The sequence below is a fragment of the Theobroma cacao genome, chromosome 10 (assembly GCF_000208745.1).
Source record: "Theobroma cacao cultivar B97-61/B2 chromosome 10, Criollo_cocoa_genome_V2, whole genome shotgun sequence".
Classification (NCBI taxonomy): Eukaryota; Viridiplantae; Streptophyta; class Magnoliopsida; order Malvales; family Malvaceae; genus Theobroma; species Theobroma cacao.
This window is the reverse complement of record NC_030859.1, coordinates 17861190-17882623: the sequence shown is the minus strand read 5'-3', so window position 1 is coordinate 17882623 and position 21434 is coordinate 17861190. Positions and strand designations below refer to the sequence as shown.

General features: G+C 32.9%; 1 protein-coding gene across 1 annotated transcript; it reads right to left on the bottom strand.

Moving 5' to 3' along the window:
* LOC18587077 lies at positions 276-9173 on the bottom strand. The gene is made up of 14 exons (XM_007010749.2): positions 9135-9173; positions 8906-8989; positions 8578-8709; positions 7522-8328; positions 7240-7324; positions 7069-7142; positions 5396-6461; positions 5022-5302; positions 4386-4492; positions 3302-3452; positions 1799-1951; positions 1393-1536; positions 1068-1286; positions 276-904 (listed from the first exon to the last, which is right to left on the bottom strand). The coding sequence occupies exons 1-12, from the start codon at positions 9171-9173 to the stop codon at positions 1405-1407; spliced, it is 3111 nt and encodes a 1036-aa protein (XP_007010811.2). The 3' UTR covers positions 276-904; positions 1068-1286; positions 1393-1404.

The following is a 21434-nucleotide window of genomic DNA, read 5'->3' as shown; positions in this document are numbered from 1 at the left end:
AAGACATGTGTAATCATTTTGACACTGTTGTTCACCAAATGCCAAGTGCTACTAATATTCTAATTCTTCCACAAATTATAAGCGTCCACTTAATGATTTTTCTCATTTTAACTGCTAATTTATTTTGAGCACAATATCGACAAATTCTTTAATTAAGAAATATATGTCAATTTCTTTTATATGATAAATATTTATATCTCAGTTAATTAGGTATGATTTTATATGGTTAGTTATAACTTATAACACAATAGAAAAACCAATGTTAAAAAAATGCAAAATGCTAATTATTAATAATACCATTGCTATGAACAGTTTATTTTTATACAAAAAACCTTGGATAGTATATTCTTGATCAGCTGAATCCTGCTAAATTTTGAATTCAGAAATAATAGTTTCTCTTCTTTCAGCCTGAAGATATCAACAATTTAGCAGCTCCTAGCAATTAAGGTATAAATAGCCTACAAGAAGCAAATATCAAAGGCCATTAACATGTGAAGTTCATTGAAATGCCACCAGGTCTGAATTGTTACCATCCCTTTGAATGCAGAAACTAGACCAAGTATAACTGAGAGAAGCAGGCTTACAGTATAAGCGGCAGAGAGTACTTTGATAGTAAACAGCCTGCCCGACCATGCAGCTTCTCTGAAAGTTATAGCTTCTCTTATCAAAGGATGCCATGCTCTTGCCATATGCAAACCATCTATTTTCCCCAACTCCGACTAGGTTTCAATACATGAGGCCACCTCCACTGAAGCTACTCTGCTATCCCAGCTCAGCATTGCAGACAGTATTGGTAAACGAAATGTGTAACTGTATTAAAGACGTGGAGGCTGCAGTCATGAAGAACGTACATTTCATGCTCTAAGCACTATATTAGATCAAGTGTCACCACAGCCTAGAGGGTCTGAGGAAACATGACATCAAACCATGGCCAATTGTATCAAGGATGAAATGGTTACTTTCCAAGCTTTACCAAATCAGGAGTAAAAACATGCTTTTAAAGTGCTAGCAGAAGTTATGTTATCAATATAAAAATTAACTGGGAGAGGTTATGTAATTTACCCTACCTTTAAATAATTTACATTCATTCTTTATGAACCTCAATTTTGATGATGGAAACAAGTGGTTGGCAGTTTCTGACTTAGGGAAAGAAACATCGCAATCCAATGGGAAAAAGAAATGAACCATACGTTTCCTCTTCTTGCGATCCAAGGAAACCACACTCGACCGGAAAAGGTGACATTTGAGTCATTTGACTTGATTTGTTTCTTTCACGAACCCAGTATCTGAAAGAAGGTCAAATGTTGCAATATATAGAATTCAAATTATTCACATCTGATTCAAAACAAGGACTCTTGAACTACTGAACAATTATTGCATTTACACGCTTACCTCAAGCATAGATCAAATTTCTTGACTCCAATCATCAGAAACCAGAAAATCAGTACCCATGGCAGCATGCAAAGTGGTATCCTTCTTTTCAACGAATGGAAGGAGCTTCCCTGAGTACAAGCTCCTCACAATCCAGCTACTTGGCTGCAATAAATAGTGGATTCCATTTACAACGATCTCAAACAGCAAATTAAAAGAGGGGAGAAAGAGGGGAGGAATGGAATAGAATAGTTGAACATCATTCGCAAAAGGTCATGCTCTATGAGAACTTGATATAAACTTTGAATCAGTTCCTAAATTCAACACCCGCTTATCCCCACCCCATTTTTCCTTCCCAGATTCACAGACACACACATAATTTTAAAGTTATGTTGAAGGTGAAAGGAAGGGGCAAAAAAGCACTGACCATCATGGGTATCTTTCTTTCTGAGGCACAGTGCCTTAGGTGACGAGACGCCTTACTCTCACCTTCAGAAACAATTACCGCCAAAGATATCTTTTCATTATCGAGATTTTGAAGTAACCATAGAAGAGTTTTGAACACACGCCCACCTCCATGCTAGCCAAACCCGAAAAGAAAATGATTATAATGTGAGACTATTTTGACTGCAAAAGTGTTAGGAAAAAGGATGTCTCAAAATTAATTGAAAGTAAACCAACAAGAAAGCATTATTCTACAAGCTCAGCAGCTGTACGGGTAAAATTCACATTTGGAACAAGCTTTTCAGCAACCAGACTATTATTACATGGTATTCACATCAAATATAAGGTGGCTTTTGGAACTCACTGAACTTTGAATGTCTTCCAGTTACAGCATGTAGATTTAAGTAATAGCAGTAGCCAAATGATGATAGGATCATAGGAAATGACACATCAATGCAACCAAATCCAATTGAAATATTTAAAAGTACCCTCTTTAAAGATAGCCCTAACTGCAAAGAAACAAATACTATTTGTGCACATAAATTTGGTTATATCATTACTTAGTTTCTCATCCATTGAAAGTACCCCAGGTCTTAAGTTAAATTAACCAAATTCTGAAGCATACTGAAGTTCCAAATAAGACTAGAAAACTACAAGGTAACTGAAACCAACTCCATTGTTATCTCAATTCAAATATATGTTTGTAATAGCACAGCCTGTGCAAATTATTCACATCAATTTCTCAATATTCTATCACTGAATGCAATCATTTTGGTGTAATTGATACTGATTGCTAACCATTAAAATGTAACATAATTTCAGCTATAGCTGAACAAACAATAACACTGTCATTACAAAATTAGACCCGTAAAAGGTATCAACAATTATGCATGATCTGCAGGAATGGAACATAGAGTTCTTCATTTTTTCTGACCAAGAAGAAAGAGAAGGAATCAATAAACGAAAGCAATAGTTGGACCACAGATGCATAAATAGAACAAATTTTACATCGGGTGCAAGTTGAACCTGCTATATGCAGGCACAAAATGCCTTTGCAGGTCTAAAAACTAAAATACTTGTTAACTACGTATCATTCTTCAAATATGGATATGGTCTTGTTGGGGAACCAAAGGAATTTGAAGAAACTGTTTTATATGCATGCCCCTTGCCCCTGGTAAAGAACCAAGGACCAGCATGTAATCTTGCAAGAGCAACGTCAAAAACTAATAATGCTTGTAAATAAGAATCATTCTTTTAGACACGGATATGCTCTGACAAGAAAGATCAGAAGTGTTTGAACCCATTGTTTTACAAGTCAGCACTCCACTAACGAATCAACAAGTAGCATATAATCTTGCCAGAGCAGAGTTACTGTGAGCCAGTCACATAATGCGCTTAAGCAAAAATTATAATCAGAATAATCAAGTAAAAGCAAGAAGCTGTAACACTAAATGAAGTAACTGATACAAAAAAAAATACCATTTACCTGGATTACTTTTGCAAATTTAGTGCAGAATAGCTGCTTCCCATGAAGCATAATTCCTATTCCATCAAAAATATATGTATAATTATCTTGGCGAACAGGCTTCCCAATTCTTGTAAACCTAGTGTCTGGCTGATTCAACAGAACCATGTATCTGTAGAAATATAAAATTAAAAAAAAAAAGCTCCATAAGAAACAATAGAGAGAGCAAACATAAATAAAAGCCCTTATCAAAGGTTACAAGAAAAAGGTATGATTAGAGACTACAAAATGCAACCAGCTTATTATTCACAATTGTGGAAACAACCCTAAAGTTTATAAGAAACAAGAAACAACCCTGAGTTTTACTTTTAGTAATGCTTATACTTCACAATTGTGGAAACCAGCTTGTTACTATGAGTCATTCCAACCTATATTGTCGTTTATCCATAACAACAAACTTGTGATGATAATAACACAAACATTTTTCCTTTCTGGAAGCATTTTCTCCAGAACTTAACTGAATTTAATTTGATAACCTAATGAAGCATTAACTCGAAGGGAAGTACAAAGAAATTCCTCTATAGCTAGCCCCTCAATTTGCCTGGTATAGAGCCAAGTAGCGAGAAAAGTAAACGAAAGAATCAAGGAAAAGTAGTTAATTATAAAGCTCCACTCTCAAATAACTTGCACCGACTTTTGAGCATGAATATGTCTAGCTCGAGGAGAAATCACTACTCCACTAGGGATGGTGATTGGACAAGTCAAGTTGGGTTGTGTGGTTCCCAGTTTAGGTTAACTAAAAGTTTGGGCCAATTTGGGTTTGGACCAAATTTGGCCAATCAATAACATTGTTAATAAATAGTATATTATACTCAAACCATGTCATTGTAGCTTACTAACTGGTATGCCACTAAAAACTATAATAAAAACATTTATACTGATTTTTGCAATTTAGATTCTTGCAGTTGTAGTTGAAGCAATATATTAGTAGATGAAGCTAACATTTCCAAAACTCTGTTGCAGTAACAAACTCTGGTAACATAAAATCAAGCCAAAGATTAACAAATCCAGTGGCATGTAAAACGAAGATATTAAAGAACCTTACTTTCCAGGTGATAATGCTGAACCGGCTGCAATCGAATCTGTAAGCCACTTAACTTTTAGAATTAATGAATTCACCGCACATGCATACAAGAACTTGGTAGTTTGTAGCTGGGACAGAAAAAAAATTAAAGGAATTCTGTCATATTTAACAATAAAAAAATGCCTAATGACAAGGAGATCTTGGAGAACAAACTCATAATAATGGAATTGACTTGATCATCAAATTACACATTATAAATTGATGGTGGTACTACAAGAGAGAGAGTACTGACATACTAGATTTCCTTCATATCAATAAGTGTTAAACTATCTTAACCAAGGAATTAATCAGAGTACAGACTACATTTGGCAATTGATTAAGAGTGGTAGTGGCAGGATGCTTTAGCCCCATGTAAACCAGTATTACTCATCAATGCCTCTGAATCATCATGTGTACATCAATATTTTTTATCAGATCTGTATACATGGAAAGTTTTGACCTCCAATTTTCTATGTAAATGTGTCAGAAACAATCCAAAGCATGACAAGATAACTATCAGTTCTCAGAGAGTACACCAATTCAATCCTTGTTGAAACAAGTAAATACAGAATAATAACTTAAGGGATCAAGAAAAGAAATTAAACTTTAAATACCAACCTTCTTTGGGCATAGAACGATAGGAAGTTGCAGGAACTTAAGCCTTGAACATCTTTTTCCCCTGTTTGAAGGAGATGGAATATCAACCAGAACAACACCACCATATTTCCTTATCAATCCTTCGATTTCCTTTTCCTTTCCCCTTGAAAATCCTGTAAGCAGAAATTTTAAATCCTGAAATATCAAACTCTTCTGATCCCTGAAGTGGATTGTGGAAAACCTTTTATCATCTAGAATTTCAGCATCTGGTTTAAACCTCTTGCTAGGTCTTGAAACAGAGCCTATATTTTAGCAAAACAATATCTATTTCAAGCTCAAGAAATCCATAAAGGGCAAGGAAACAATGAGTTATATTATCAATATAGAAGGATTACATTTTTGGTGAAAAGGTTGTCGCTCGTGGAGGTTCTTGTTTTGCTGAAGATTGACTTCAATTTCTGAAAAATGGACTCTTTTTCTAGATGGAAATTGCATATCAAAGGCATTATTGCACTTAGATTGTATCCACTGAAGACTGCTGCGTGAGCTAAGTGCAACCGAGGCCTTTTGTGCAACAGCCTGTTCAGCATTTGCCTTTCCAAGTGAACCACAAACAAGAAGTCTGGCAGCCTGAAGCCGCTGGCGCATCCTTTGATGTAGAATAAGAGGTGAGCTTCCCCTGGAAGGCTGGTCCTGCAATGCAGCCCCATCTTTAGCATGTTTGTCAGAATTTTGCTTGTAGTTTGTTGTTTCTCCATCTGGATTATCCACAACAGTAGTGTGTTTATTTTCTTCTGTATCTCGACCAATTGTACACTCAGGTGTGGAGCTTGCAGCCAAGGACATCTCAGAATTTCTTTTATCAGAAAATCTAATGCCATTCATGTTGTGTCTCAAGTTTAAAGAGGTTGATTGATTAAGACATAGTCTTTCACTCCCCAAAGTGGAATCATGTTCATGCAGTACTGTACTATAAGTTCTAAGTGAGGTCAACCGCCTTCGAACTTTAGCTACAGAATGTTCACCACAAAATGTGGGCAAAGCTTGCCTGGTCCCATAGGTAGATTCACCATCCAGATTCTCATTCCCAAGTACTGCTGTGGAGCCAAAGCAATTTCCAACATTAGCTTCTCCAGAATTTCCCTTGTGACCCAATGCAGAACTGTCATTCTCTGAAGAAATACTGCAAGGAACAATGGAACAAAGAGGATCCACCAAGGATAGATTAGAGGATCTCACATCTTGAGAAACCATAATGCCCTCATCAACTTGGTCATATAAACCCTCAAAGGGTATGCTTTGATCTGAAGCTATCTTAGATCTATTTTTTTCACACTTCAGGACAACAGAGTTTTCATCAGGTGCAACATCAGCAGATTCAGAGAAGAAACTAGTCTCAGCAGCAAAATACTTTGGGATATTTTTGCCTTTTGGTTTCAGCTGTACAGGATCAGCTTCCTCCTAAGATAGAAAAAGTAAGAAAAAGATCAAAACACCAAAATTAGGAGAGATTTTAAATCATAGGGAAGAAAAATTACATTGTCAAGTATATATATACCACAAATACCGTGGCATTACCCAACTAAAGTCAAACAATTTTAAACAACAGATTTGGCAATGGAGAAAGAGATAACTACATAACAAGCACTACCTGCCTAAGAAGCAAATGCAGTGAATAAAACCCCAAAGAACTAAACAAAGCATAACTGCCAAAAATAGTAGCTCAAAAAAGTGCAGCAAAAGCATGACATATATATAAAGCGAGTTAGAGATGAGCAAGCAAGCATTAGCAGTATGTATAATGCTTCACAAATCAAAGAAATTCAAAGCAGCTAATATCTCTACAACTAGACTCATTTAAAGATTGATGAAAGCTAGACATGCGATAGCAAAGTTATAGTACAGATTGGCCACCCAAAACATTGTCAAATCCTTTTATTAACTACCTTTGTTAGAGGAAACTTTATGACATTATCTATTTGCCCCTTCCAACCAAAAGATTCTTTGAATTCTTCAAACGCTCCTCATTTTTAAATTCAAAGATCAATAAAATAAAATGAAAACATACCTTTCCTGCCCAACCACCAAACCAACGACTTCTGAATCCATCAGCAATGGATGGGCTTGCATTACTTTCCCCTCCTGCAGATAAACACAGGAAAAATAAAGGACCTTTAAATATGATCTGTTTAATAGAAGAAAAAAGGAGAAAAAAGGGGGATAAAATAGATATTGTCACCAGCATTCTCCAGATTCCAGAAAGCAGAACAATTTACATCAGCCTGAGGTTGAACAGAAGTATCCACTATCGAAAAGCCAACTCTCTAAAAGTGTACTAGAATTAGTCATATCTAAGTAAGATGCTAGAAACTCTCTGGCTCCCACAAATCATATGGGTCCATCTTAACTAAATTTAACTACAAAGTATTTGGGGAAAGAAATCTTTATACATATCTCCTTTTCTTCTTTATTGAGTTTAGCATGGGGAAGCCAATAGAAGATTTGAATTTAAGTCTTATACCTGTACCGTAGCTGAAACATGTGAAATCTCCTGGCCCAGTTTATGCAACATCGGATCAGAATTGCCAGTAAAATCAGAGATCCTTAACCCAAAAGATGGATCATTAGAAGATTTATTCTGAGAAAAATGTTCTGCATTTTTGCTTATATTCTCACTCCCAAAACAATTTTCAGATACAGGAGTATCTTTAACTAGAGATTCATCTGAACCACAAGCATGTTGATCATCCAAGCCTCTGATAGATAATCCTACATCTTCAAATGCATCAGCCATGGTTAAATCATCCAAGTCCAAAAGAAAGTCAATCTCATCACTTTTCTCACTTGAACAATCAAATGCATCTTCTGAGATCTCTAAGCGTGCTTGCTTAACCTGAAGGGCAGCTTCAAGTACTGCTGCTGTTGAAAAAGCTTCAGAAGCTGGATCACTCTTCACCAATTCATGTATCACTAATGTTTCTGATGCAGCAATAGAGAGTTCAACTGCATCCATAATATCAATACCTTTGAGGTTTCTGACAGTGACTTTTTCTACAGAATGCTCACTGCAAGCCTTGACGTGATTTGATAATTGTGGGCCATCATTCTCCACAGCTCTTGCAATGGAAGTCAAAGGCAAGGTATTCACCCCACCAGCACCAATTTTGGTTTTTATTAGGTCTATCTGATCTCCACTTCCAGATGAAACAACTTGTGGTAATTGCAGAACTCTGTCAGAGCCATGCTGAGCACAAGATGTACTTAAAAATTGACTTTGGCAATACAGTGAATCACTATCTGGCGACAGATGTAAACGAAAATTAAGCACCTATAGATCATAATATCTACTGATTAGGCCACATTCCATTCATAGAATTCAAAGGATGTAACTAACCAACTTTAATATCAAAGTGCAAACATGTTTCAACAGCAACAATTGATAGGATAAAAAATTCCTATTGCTAGTCAAAGCAAGAAATATTACATATTAATAGTTTATTTCAAATTATATTCCTTTTGGAAGTCAAACTCCATAATTTCCTTGCTATTACTATAAAGCATAAATATAACAACTTACATCCTTGGAAGATGGAAAAGAACTAATCGGCGAATTGTCTTCTCCAGATAAGAATAAATGAAAACTATTACATCGACTTTCTTCCCTCCACAACAACAACTCCAAATCTTCTCCTTGCACACATGGCAATTCCTGATTCCAACAAAAAAAGAAAAAAGTGGAAAAAGAAAACTCGTTTAATGAAATTCTATGAACAAGAGTTCGAATTTTAACCAATGAAGCATACAATTATTTTCTTCCAGGCAAAAAAAATTAAAATGACCATAAAAATTTTAATTGTACAAAATTATAAAATTCAATCATAAATCTAAAACAAAAAAATGAAAACCTTAAATTGTTGATGAGAAGGGCTTCTGGGTTCCACTGAGGTGTCCGTGATTCGTTGGAGATAAGCTGGAAGCCAAGCCAATTCCTAGTATCATAACAATATGTGTTTTTTTTTTTTTTGGTTTTCACATTCAAAATTGCAATTAATATATGATTCCATTAAAAAAAGAAATAAATAAAACAAAATTCCAAGGAAAAAAATATGATTGAAGAGAAAGAGAAGAAGTTACCTCGGAAAATTGGGGAGGACGAAACCCTGAGCTGCCCATTTGAATGTACAAACCGAGAGATGGAAAACTCGCTGCTGAAAGCTCTATCTTAATTTATGAGATTTTTCGCGCCAAAACCACGTCAGATTTTGTCATTTTTTTTTACTATTATATTTTGATGGACCTGGGCTCAAATCTATGCAGGCTCAGGTCAGATTCCATTTGGGCTCAACCTATGTAGGGCTAGTCCAAGCCCACTGAAACCATTTTAAAATATCATTCAAATAATAAAACAAAAATATTTTATATATAAATGTTTTATTATAATTTAAATATATTTTAAAATTAAATTGAAGTAAAATTTCACAACAGGATAGAATGTTACTACAAGTCCGTTAATTTATTATTTTTTTTATATAATCTAATAAAATATGCAACACAACACATGAAATTAAAAATTTTCAAAAATAATATATAATATTATAATCTTTTAATATTTTAAATGCCGAATTTCTCCATTTGAAAATATACAAATAGAGCATAATACTTGAAAAAAATCTTAAATTATTTAAGAAAATTCAAATAAATTTTTATTTTTCTATTGTATGCAATTACATTCATATATTTTTATTTTAGATCAAATAGTTCCTTATAACTAATGGTTGATTGTTTGTCATTAATCTAAATGTCACATCTTATTTTTGTACTCACGTGGTACTGACATAAAATTGACATGGAGGTAAAAAATTCAGATGATTATGTCATCATGTCAAATCAACATACCACATCATCATCTATTATGACAAATCAACATGTCACATTAACACCATGTAACATAAAAAGATAAATGACATTTTGACTAATAATAATTAGTTAACCATTAATATAAAATCTTATTTGACCCAAAATAAAAATACAATAACTCGATTGAACATAATAAAAGAATACAAACTAATTTGAACTTTCCTATATAATTCAGTGAATTCCAAGTATTATGCTTACACATAAAAGTTCATAGTCTAAGTCCATTATGAGAATCAACCAAGGCTATTATAATATTCTACGTTTGGTATTTTGTAAAGAATGTAATTGTTGAGAATATGATTATTAGGAAAATAGCTTTTGCAGCATTTGATATAACATGAGAAAGTAACGATTGTAGGAAATGTGATTACTAAGAAATTACATTATAATGTTTGGTTTAGAAGCATTTTATTAGAAATATAATGCAAGTTTACAAAATTACCTTTATAATTGAAAATATCAAATTGTATAAACTTATGTTTTATATAAATATTTAACACTGCAAACTTTATCTCTTAAAATAATAAATAATAACATGACAAAAATAACATAATATTATAATACTATTATTTAAATATTAAAATATGTTAAAAATACAGAATATTTTTTTTATAATAATGCCTGTAAATATTATAAATAATAATTTTGTAATAATACCTAGAATTATCACATGAATAAAAAAAATGTTATTCAAAGAGTTTTTTAATTTTTTTTGTCTTGAGCTTCTTTGGCTAATGATTTCTCTTTTTTTTTTTTTAAATAAATAGCAAATGCTTTTAATAATATTAATAGTAGTATTAGTTATAAGTATACATAAAATAGTATGAGCAAGTTTATATTTAAAATGATCAAATAATGAAATCTAAAAAGTAAAAATAAAATAAACTAACCTAAGGCACCATTTTATATATTTAAATTGGACCCTAAATCTATCCTTATTTTAATCTATCCTTTTGACAACTTCTTCCTCACTTTACTTAGTCGAATAGAAATCCTCTACCCCCTGTTTGTGCCCTCATTGGTCCCTCCTCTCTATTTTCTTACCACATGTATTATAACTTATTAACATTCCTAACGATGTTACCCTAAACGGCACTAAGTTTTCAACATTTTTATTTTTTAAGTTATCTTTAGCAAGTATTAAGTAAAGTTACAGCTTATAAGGTATTTAATAAAAAAAAAAGTTACAGTTTATATCAAATGTTGTGATATAAACCTAGTAGCTCCATCAGCAGCAATCATATGCATCTAGGACTTAGCTATGAACTCAAATAAAGAATCCATTTTTAATGGGGTGTACAAGCTTAAGCTGTTTTTAGACAAAATTGTTATTTTTGAGGCAAAGGATGAGACTTCAGAAGGAAAAGTGAAGATAGGTATGAGATGGTGGGTGATATTAATTGCTACATATAAGTAAATGAAAATTATAGAGGTTGTTTCATACGTTAGAAGAGTGAAATAGAGATAACAAATGTAAAAATGGGATCAGAGACTAGAGACTAAATTCTTCAAATGAATTTAATGTAGATTTAGGTTTTGGATTTAGTGTATTAGTATTAAAGTGAGGTTGGAAAAATACGTTAATGGCAGAGATAATGGATACAAAAATGTCAGTTGTAGAGGTTAAGTCGATTGTCTAAGTGGTGTTATTTTAAGGTTTGCCAAATTTCTTTTTCTTTTTCTTTTCCTATTTTTCTCAAAATTATATTAAGTAAAAAAAAAGAAATATTCAAGAAAAGCTTATTTATCTATTTATGGAATTTAGAGCTCTTATAACTATTGGTAAGAAATATAATAAATAAGAGTGGGGATGCTAGATAAGAAAATAAAGCATTTAGAACAGTTTTTGTTAGGATTAAGGAAAAATGAAGATTATTACTCTAGAACAAATAATTATCATGGTCTTCATCCTTTATTAGGGAGTGTTTGCTTTGATACTCTTCAAGAATTCTTAGCAAGAAAACAATTTTAATGACTACTTAGAAGTACAATGGTGGAATGGATGCTAAATTTAAGTACACCAAAGTTATAGAAGCTATTTTCTTTGGTAATTTCAGTTGAAATGTGATACCTAACTTGAAGCAATTATTTACAGTTCCACATGTTTTTATTGCCTGTAACAAATATAGGTTGTTCTGTCTTTAACTTTGTTTTTAATTTTCAACTGTAGGTTATGTTTTTAGCAGATGTATCTATGTTAAGCTATCAAAAAAGTTTTCACTTCTTTTGGGTCGCACTCTTGACAAGTATGTAATACTTTCATTATCGATATACCATTTTTTATTTAGCAAAAACTGATTGTTGTTTGATTTGTTATTGACAGATATATTGATTCCTCCCTAAAAGTGTATCTCACTTTATGGAATATTTGGTGTTCAAGTATAAAGGTCTAGTACTCTCTCTTGGTGGCAATGGCAGATCTTATGTTGTAATTCTTGAAGCTAATCATACAGTAGATAGAACTCAAAGTAAACTATACTTTGCAAGAATAAATACAAAAGTAGGATTTTGAAGGGTAATGCTCTTTTATCCATCAAAAAGCTGTGGGCTTTCCATCACAAGCATTCCATGCATCAATTCTTCTGAGTCTCAAGAGTTTGGTGAAAGGATATGAATTAAGTTATATATTTTCCCCTTTCTTGTGATTGACAGGTCAGAGTGACATTTTCATCATTTCGTTTTATGAAACCAGATGATTCATCATTAGATCCATTCCTTATACATACATTAACTATATGTTTTAAGCCACGAAGACAAGTTTTGTGTATATTGAAAATTTTCCTGTATCACCTAGTTTGGAAACTTGTAAAAGTCTAAGGGATCATTACCTACATTTATTCTCCAATTTTCAGGACAATAACTCAATGAATTGTAATTAAATTTATGTTTTTGGCTATCATCACATATTTTTGAGGTTGATTTTTGTTACTTTTATCAAGCAAGTTACGAGTCTGAAATTGACAAGTGATATTTTAAAATTTGCCTAAGCAAATCTTCTTGTTAATTTAGGTTTATTGTGTAGATTCTTCATATTTTATTTTTGTTGGAATCTTGAGGTCAACATGTAGAATTGTTAATTAATGGATGTCTTTGATGAATGACTAATTGCTTGATATTTATTGAATATTCTAAATGATTTTTAAACTAAGAAGAAATTTAGCATGCCATTGTAATTAATTACCTATTTGTTCTCATTGTTACTGGTTGACATTTGATACTGTATATAGCCATAGTTGTGGTGTCAAATGAACTTTTGCACTAGTGTTGTTTGATATGAATATTAAAAAATTACAAAATTATGCAAATGATAGAATACATCAGAATAATGATTTGTTTGCCTTATAAATATGTTATTTTGATTCTCCACTGTTATGGAGTAAACTTTGTGAATGCTGCTTTTTTTAGGATGGAAAATGTCATTAATGTCAAGCTAGCTCGTCCATGTTTTAAAATGAAACTTGTGGACCACTGCATAGATATTGTAAATTTTGATTAACAAATTATTTCAGGTGTTTATGTGGTGGGAGTTTATGACATATTATGAGCTTTTGGTGGTGGTGTCTTTTAGTTAGTAATACACTTGAATGATTATTTCTGCTTCCATATGACCATAAGAAATGGATTATTAATATTTAGATTACATATATCTAGGCTTGCATGTTAGAACTTTGGCCACAAACACACTTAAGAAATGACACTTGAAAACTAAATTATGCATTTTACAGTAACATGCAAAAAGTTTGCTTTCTGCTGCTAGTGGTAACTCTGCACTTTTGGGTACATGATTTAATGAATATTCTTGTTTTTGACATTTGTAATGAGAATTTTGTTATGATAGCTTTTATCAATCTATTCTGAACATCTTTTCTCATGTTTTGTAATCTCCTGGAAAATTGTTTGTTCAACATTTTTAATGACATCATGTTATCACTTTCTCTTTACTGAGGAGACCGTCAAAGTTTATTCTTTTTCAAATTTTTCTACTTACTGTTCAAACAAAAAACTAAGAATTGTTTTTATTTCTCCTTTAAACATCCTTTAATTGGACAAGACATGTAGTATAATCAAGTTCGAAAGTTAATTACAATAAAAGTTGTTGACTTTTTGTTATTTTAGTGCTAACGTCATTCATACCGTTGCTACAGTGAATTATGATGATTTACTCAATTCCTTATTTCCTTTATTAAATTACAGTTATTCTGTTTTTAAAACTTTTAATTCTACATATTAATCTTGCTATAGAAGCCCGTTGAATGAAATTCCTTGATTGAGATATCAAGGTACTAGATGTAAGTTAAAGGAACCAAACCACTATAAATATTCTTGCATTGTCCATTTTTCTCTACCCTTCCTTACTTGGTGTCTTTTAGTTATTACAAGCTTTACATCCTTCTTTCTTTAATTGATTACAAGTTCAACAATTCAATAAGGCTGAACTTAAAATTTTTAGGGCTATTCAACACCCCCTAACACTCCAACGGGACCAACAAGTGATATTAGAGTCAATCCCTCAATTTAATGCCTAACATCCTTAGAAATAAATCCATATGGTTTTGCAAAAGTTAGTAGTTGTTGAGGATCAATCCACAAATAGGCCTCCTCTATTTGATGGATCAAATTATGCTTATTGGAGCACTAGGATGTCCATATACGTTAGAGCCCTTGACTATAAAATATGGGATGTAATTACGAAAAGACCTTATGTTCTCACCTCACCTACCCTTCTTGGTAAAAGAGTTTTATTCTAGCGTTGCTGTAAATAAAACTAAATTGGATAATTAAGAAGAATTTACAAAAGATAGCTTGAGTATTTTTCTAAATGGTAGGGAATTTCATATCAATGCTCGAGATTTAGGAGAGTTTCTTAAAACAGAATTTAAAGTAGGGGAATTCAAAATGCCTGAGAAGTATGATCCCGGTCATTTTTGGGAAATTGTAACAAAAAAAAAAAGAAAAATTTCCCTCTAAAAGCTATGCCAACGACATTAGAAATGCTCAACTTAGGATCCTACATTATTTTATTACAATCGCACTTCATGGCAAGAGTAGTAGCTTTAGCTATGTTAGTGCACAGGACTTGTGGCTAATCAAAGCAATATTTAATGACATTCCATTGAATATAGGGAGGTACATGGTTGAGAGAATCAAGGGAACCTTGCTGGGTGATAAGACCAACTTGCCATATGACAACATAATTACAACTCTAGTGAAAAAGAAATAAATCTGGAGTATAAGGTTCCAAGTTAATATAACAAGAAACAAAGATCAGGAGATATTTTTGGGGAGTGTTCTGAAGATAAGATACAAACTAGAGAGGAATGAATGCATAAAAATCACAAGAAGTACACCACTGCCCCTCAGTATTGGAAGTCCTTCCACACCCTTCACCAGATTCAGCCAACCTTCCTTCCAAGGAGAAATGATTTTTAATCTCCTCATGAGGATTAATGGAAAGATAACTGAACAAACTATGAAGATGACCATGATTGAAGAAAAACTTCAGCTACTTAAAGGCCTTTTACATCAAGCAAAGGAGACAAAATCCCCTGCCTCTAAAGCTTCAGCCATTACTAGTAGTCACTTCAGTTTGAGGTTCCTACTTCTAATCATGAAAGGGAAACTGGAAAAGAAATACTTAAAAATGAAGACATAAATGAGAATAAAAAGGGAGATTCTAAAAAGGAAAAAGCTGAACAAGAAGAAAAGGAAAAGGAGCGAACCACATAAAAGAATGAACAAGAAGAAGAAGTTTAAGCAGAACAGGCAAGTGAACAAGAAAAATTGAATGAAGGACAACCACCAGTAGAAAAGAGGAACAACAATTCTCCTATAGAATCAGAAGAGATCGAGTATCTCAATTCATTAATGATTTGCTAAAAGAGACCAAACCTGATCAGGAAAGAGAAAGGGTAAGAATAAAGGCAGAGACTCAGTTGGTTAAAAAAAAAACTGAAGAAATTGTCAATCAACTAGTCCAGGATAAGGGGAAGACAATAACTGCTAAACAAACCTCTCAAAAACCTATTGGTAAAAGGCAAGAAAACTATAGCTACTAGACCACAACCTTCAGAAGAAGAAAATCAACCAAGCTGGCTTTGACCTCCACTCAACACCCTTCTAAGCCTGTAACTTCCTAAACTATCTCATAAACCTCTTCCTTTTCATCCTCATCATCTAACTCTTCATCCAAATCTTCTCCTAAACCTCTTAAAGTGCATTTTGGCATTAATGAATCCTCACCCCTTTCGGACTCAAATTAAGACCCTTTTTTGTATGATGACAAAAATGGGGAGAAAAGTAAGAAGGTAGGAAAATAGGAGTAGGAAGTAAGTTATAAACTGGTAAGAAAGACAAACTTAATCTTTAATTATCTTTATTTTGATGTGCTTTATGAAAACTATGTTTTATGTTGTGCGGGTAAACAATAGTTGAATGTGTTTTTTTATGATGGAATTGTGTTTATGCTTATATGGTTTATGTTTTCATGGTTGAATGCTGTTATGATTTTATTTTCCATACTTGTATGTTGAATAATTGTATTAAGGTGCACATTTAGGGGGAGTACATATTTAGGGGAAAAAATCCCCAATCTGCACATAAGTTCTTTTTATACAGAAACATTGCATTCTTAATCTAGAAGTGTTTCGTCATTATCGAAAAGAAGGAGAATGTTAACTCCATATGTTTTTTATGAAAACAAAACATTCCTCATTCATTAATGTTTAACCTTGTTATTTAAGTGTTTATGATTTAGTTTAATTCTCCTAACAAAATTGGTAATTAAAGGTAAGTCAATAAGCTTTCTAAATTTAAAGAAGAGTTAATTAGTTAAAGAAAGAAAGAGCAAAGTAACTAATAAAGATAGAACTTTAGTACCCGATTAACAAAGAGGCTTAATCAGTTAAGGTATAACTAGGTGCTGACTTAAAGCGAGACAGAGGAGCCTTAATCACTTAGCACCAGGCTTAACTGATTAAGGAAGTGCTGGAAGTTGATAACAAAGTCATGCTAATCGGTTAAGAAGTTTGGTTAATAGGTTAGAGCATAAGGGCCCAATACTCTTAAGCACCAAAATCAAGTTTAAAAAGATAATTGACCGTTAAATAGAGCCAAAATGAAAAAGTGCAAATTTGAAGAGTTTTTAACTGATTAGAGCTTGTGGTAATCGATTAATGCTAAAGGGTGTGAAGCTTCAATCTATTAAGGGCAGAATTAACTAGTTAGAGGAAGTCTGTTGAAGTAGAGAGGTTTGCAGACAGAGATTTCTTAATTGATTATAATCTCTTGTAATAGGTTAGAGTAGAAAACACAACAGTAAGACAGTGCAAGGCAGATAAGTTGTAATTGGTTAGAGTTCCCTATAATTAGTTAGCCGAACTTTGTCAATCGATTTGAATTTAAGCGCTAAAAGACAAAATAATGGCTAGAATGGCATCAGAGTTGTCTCCAAAGACTAGAAACTGCTCCCAACAGAAAAATCTAACTCTCCAAGTATAAAAAGAAGCTCCAATAATCAAAAAAAGTAGATTTGGAAGAAAAAAGAGCCATTTTAAGCAAAAAGCTGAATATCTGTCGTAACGTGTTGGTCCGAGAACCCGACCGCTAGACGCGGGCAAAAATTATATTGTTTAGGAGTCGCCACCAATATTTTTTTATCTAGGTGTGATTGGTCACCTATTAACCCGATTCTAATCAACGAAGTTCTAAATTAATTTTAGGTTCGTCGATAGAACGAGAACTGATCCATATTTTTCAGAGATAGGTTCCAGAGTACGGTTACGTACGGAGAAGGGTTAACACCTCCGTGACGCCCGTTCTGCGAACGGTACCATTTAATCTTAAGTTATCTTATTGTAGCCTACTTTTGATTTAGTCCTCGCTTATTAACTAATTTTCTATTAAATTGACTGCCTGAGTCTTTTATTTGGTTTTACGTATGCGCATGATGCAAGCGTAAAATGATGTCATGACTTGTTTATTTTAAATAATGGGGTCGGTAATCTTTTATTGGAAAATTATTCGAAGACCATCCCAACGCTTTGGTGAAGTCTCGAAATTTTCCTCACCTAGAGATATCATCGGAAGAACTCGTCTCTACAAGCTCTTCTGGGAAATCCCATCATCGAAACTCCCGCACCATTTGCAAGATAAATGTGACATGCTATGACAGGATTAAATAATGATGTCTACATGCAGACGTTTATTGACTTAGATAGTTCATGATTCATCCAATTATGTGTTTTATCACCTTATTTACATATTTCTTTTGTCATCATTTTTTTGGATTATTTATTTATTTCTACTATTATTATCATTATTTTTTTTTATATTTTTTTGTTTTTTATTTAAATCCATATCCTTTAATTAATGTTGTTGATTAATATTTTACTTGATTATATAACTTATCAAATAAACAATTAATTAATAATTTTTTTTTACGATTAAATTGGTTTCATTTAGTAATATTTCTTTAAGTTAATTAACTAATTTAAGTTTGGATGCAACATTATATAAAATTTTTTTTAAACAACGACTATTTGACTTAATGGGTATTGGAGTTTAGAGTCCGAATTTATCCCGACGCTTCGGTAAAAATCCGTCTCGGACTTCGCACTAAAAGATCTCACTTAAAAGAGGTAACTCTTTACCTTTCTTAGGTGGAGTTTCTCAAATAATCATTTCATTTTTCTTTTTTATTCTTCTCATTTACTTATTATTATTACTATATTTAAAAAAAAAACTAAATCTATTATGAATTTTCTTGCTATTTATTTACTTATTATATATATATATAGATATATTCTTCTAAACTATACATCTTTACTATTATTTTTTATTACTACTATCATTATTTTTTTTTATTTTTCTAGCATTAAAGGAAGCATTCATAATATATATATACGTATATATAAATAACTTTTCCTAATATGGTTTAAATCATAACAACAAAAAAATACAATTTATTTAACAAAATGGGCTAACCCAAAATCAATTGAAATAAGCCCAATCCAAAAAGAAGGGTTATACCTTTCTGGGCTCAGATTAGCCCAGTTTAATGGCCCGTAGAAGCCCAAATCTGCTACACCCGATCTGCTCCCTGAGGTCCACAAGACTGAGCTCAAAACGCACTATTTTGGGTCTTTGCTTGGTAGCTTTTAATCCACCAAAACGACGTCGTTTTGGTCCTAAACCTAAGTATTTAAACCTTTATTTTCCTTTCTCTTCTCATTTTCTGCCTTCTTTTTCTCTCTCTAGGCGCACCCTCTCTAACTTCTCTCTAAAACCTTCCCTCTCTTTCTCCTTCTCCTTTCCCTTACGCCAGCGGCTTACCTTTAATCGATGGCTTGCCTTTAACCGGCAGCCCAAGTGTTCCTTCCCTCTCTACCGGCGCTATCACTTCCACCGTCTTCTTCACCGTCGAAGATCGACGAACCCAGATTTGCAACTCTCTCTCTCTCTTTCCAAAATCAACCTGTCCTTTACACCCAAATCCCCCTTCACCAGATCTGACTAGTTTTCTCTTTTTTTGTTTTTGTCTTGTGTTTGTTTTGATTTTTGATCTTTTGTTCTTGTGGCTAGGGTAGCTTGCTGGTAGTTTAGGATTTTTGATGGCTGATTTGTGATTTTTTTGGTTGTTTGAACTTGGTTTTTCTTTGTTTTTCGATTGGTTTTTTTTTTGTTCCCTCTTTTCTGATGTTGCCAATTTTTTTGGTTTTTATACCACCAAGGGATTTTTTGATTTTGTAGGTTGCCCCCGGATTTCTTTTTTTGCAGGCAAATCTTTAAAAGCTGGGTTGTCCAAAAATTTGGACAACCCAGCAATGGGGTTCTGGCACCAAGGAGTTGGTAGCTAGAGCCCCCCATCACTCATGGTGGTTGGGGCTATTCCTCTTTTTTTTTATATATTTTATTTTATTTTATATTTTATATTTTATTATCATTTTTTATTTTAGAGGTGTCTACAGTTGCCCCTCTTTGTGCATTCTTGAGAATAAAAAATAGTGTAAAGACGTAGACACCACATTTGACTTATCTCGAAGCCAGTTGATTTAATCAATTCGATCTAAGCTTAACTTATCTAAAAAAAAGTTCGATTTAAGCAAAATTGAAATTGCTAAACTTGATCTAGGCTTGACCCATATTAGAACAAATTCGATTAAAATTCCTAGACTTCATCTAGGCTCGACCTATCTCATAATAGGTTTGATTTAAACAAAATTAAAATTCCTAAACTTAATTTAGGCTTGACCTATCTCACAACAGGTTCAATTTAAAAATTAAAATTCCTAGACTTAATCTAGGCTCAACCTATCTCACAACATGTTCGATTTAAAAATTAAAATTCCTAGACTTGACTTAGGCTCGATCCATCTCACAAACAGGTTCGATTTAAAAAATTAAAATTCCTAAACTTGATCTAGGTTCGACCTATCTCACAACAGGTTCAATTTAAAATTGAAATTCCTAGACTTAATCTAGGCTCGACCTATCTCACAACAGGTTCGATTTAAAAATTGAAATTCCTAGGCTTAATCTAGGCTCGACCTATCTCACAACAGGTTCGATTTAAACAAAATTGAAATCCCTAAACTTAATTTAGGCATGACCTATCTCACAAACAAGTTCGATTTCAAGATTAAAATTCTCAAACTTAATCTAGGCTCGACCTATCTCAAAACAGGTTCTATTTAATTCATAAATGCCAACTTAATTGGATTAACTTCACAATGAAAAACTCAAATCTTTTTATCAAAGTTCTACAACCTCAACATTTTAGGCCAGGTGGATTCCTACTTTCGAAGCTTGAGACATAAATTAATTTGGATTCTTGTTTTGAAAATGACTGTGTTTGGCTAGGCATGTATGCGTGATTGAAATGATGAAATGTTTTCATGTTTATGATTCATTAAGGTTCTAAGACCCTTCTCTTGCTTCATCCGATTTTTCACTATAACTTTCGATCTTCTTTGCCTGTTTACTTTCCTTCTTGAGGCTTTAGGTAACTCCAAATTTTCGCTAAGCACCCTCTTTTTTGACATTTGACTTTGCCTTAGGTTCAAGGCTCTGCCATTCCTTTTCCTCATCATTAAGTCTTTTGCTGAACAATGAGTGTATTTTCTTACTTAATTAGTTTATTGTTTTTACCAGTCATCATTCATTTCTATGACAATCACTATGTGAATCATGGGATGGTAAATAATGAAAGGGTTAAAATAAAGAGGCGAAGGAGAATTTCATATATGAGAAATCAAATAATTCAAGGCAAAGAGAATTTATAGAGCAAACATTAGATCTTTAAGTGATGAACACTCAGACCATTCAGAGAAAACAATATGATATTTGATTTCAAGAATTGTCCTTGATTGATACTTTGAGCAAATATGTAGATTGTAGACTCCCTAACTTCCCCTATTTTGCGAAATTGTGGAGCTCCATTTATAGTGTATTTCTACCTCAATTTTGTGTTCCATTTAGGCTGATATCTTTAAATTTCATTCTAACTTCCTGCTTTTTGAC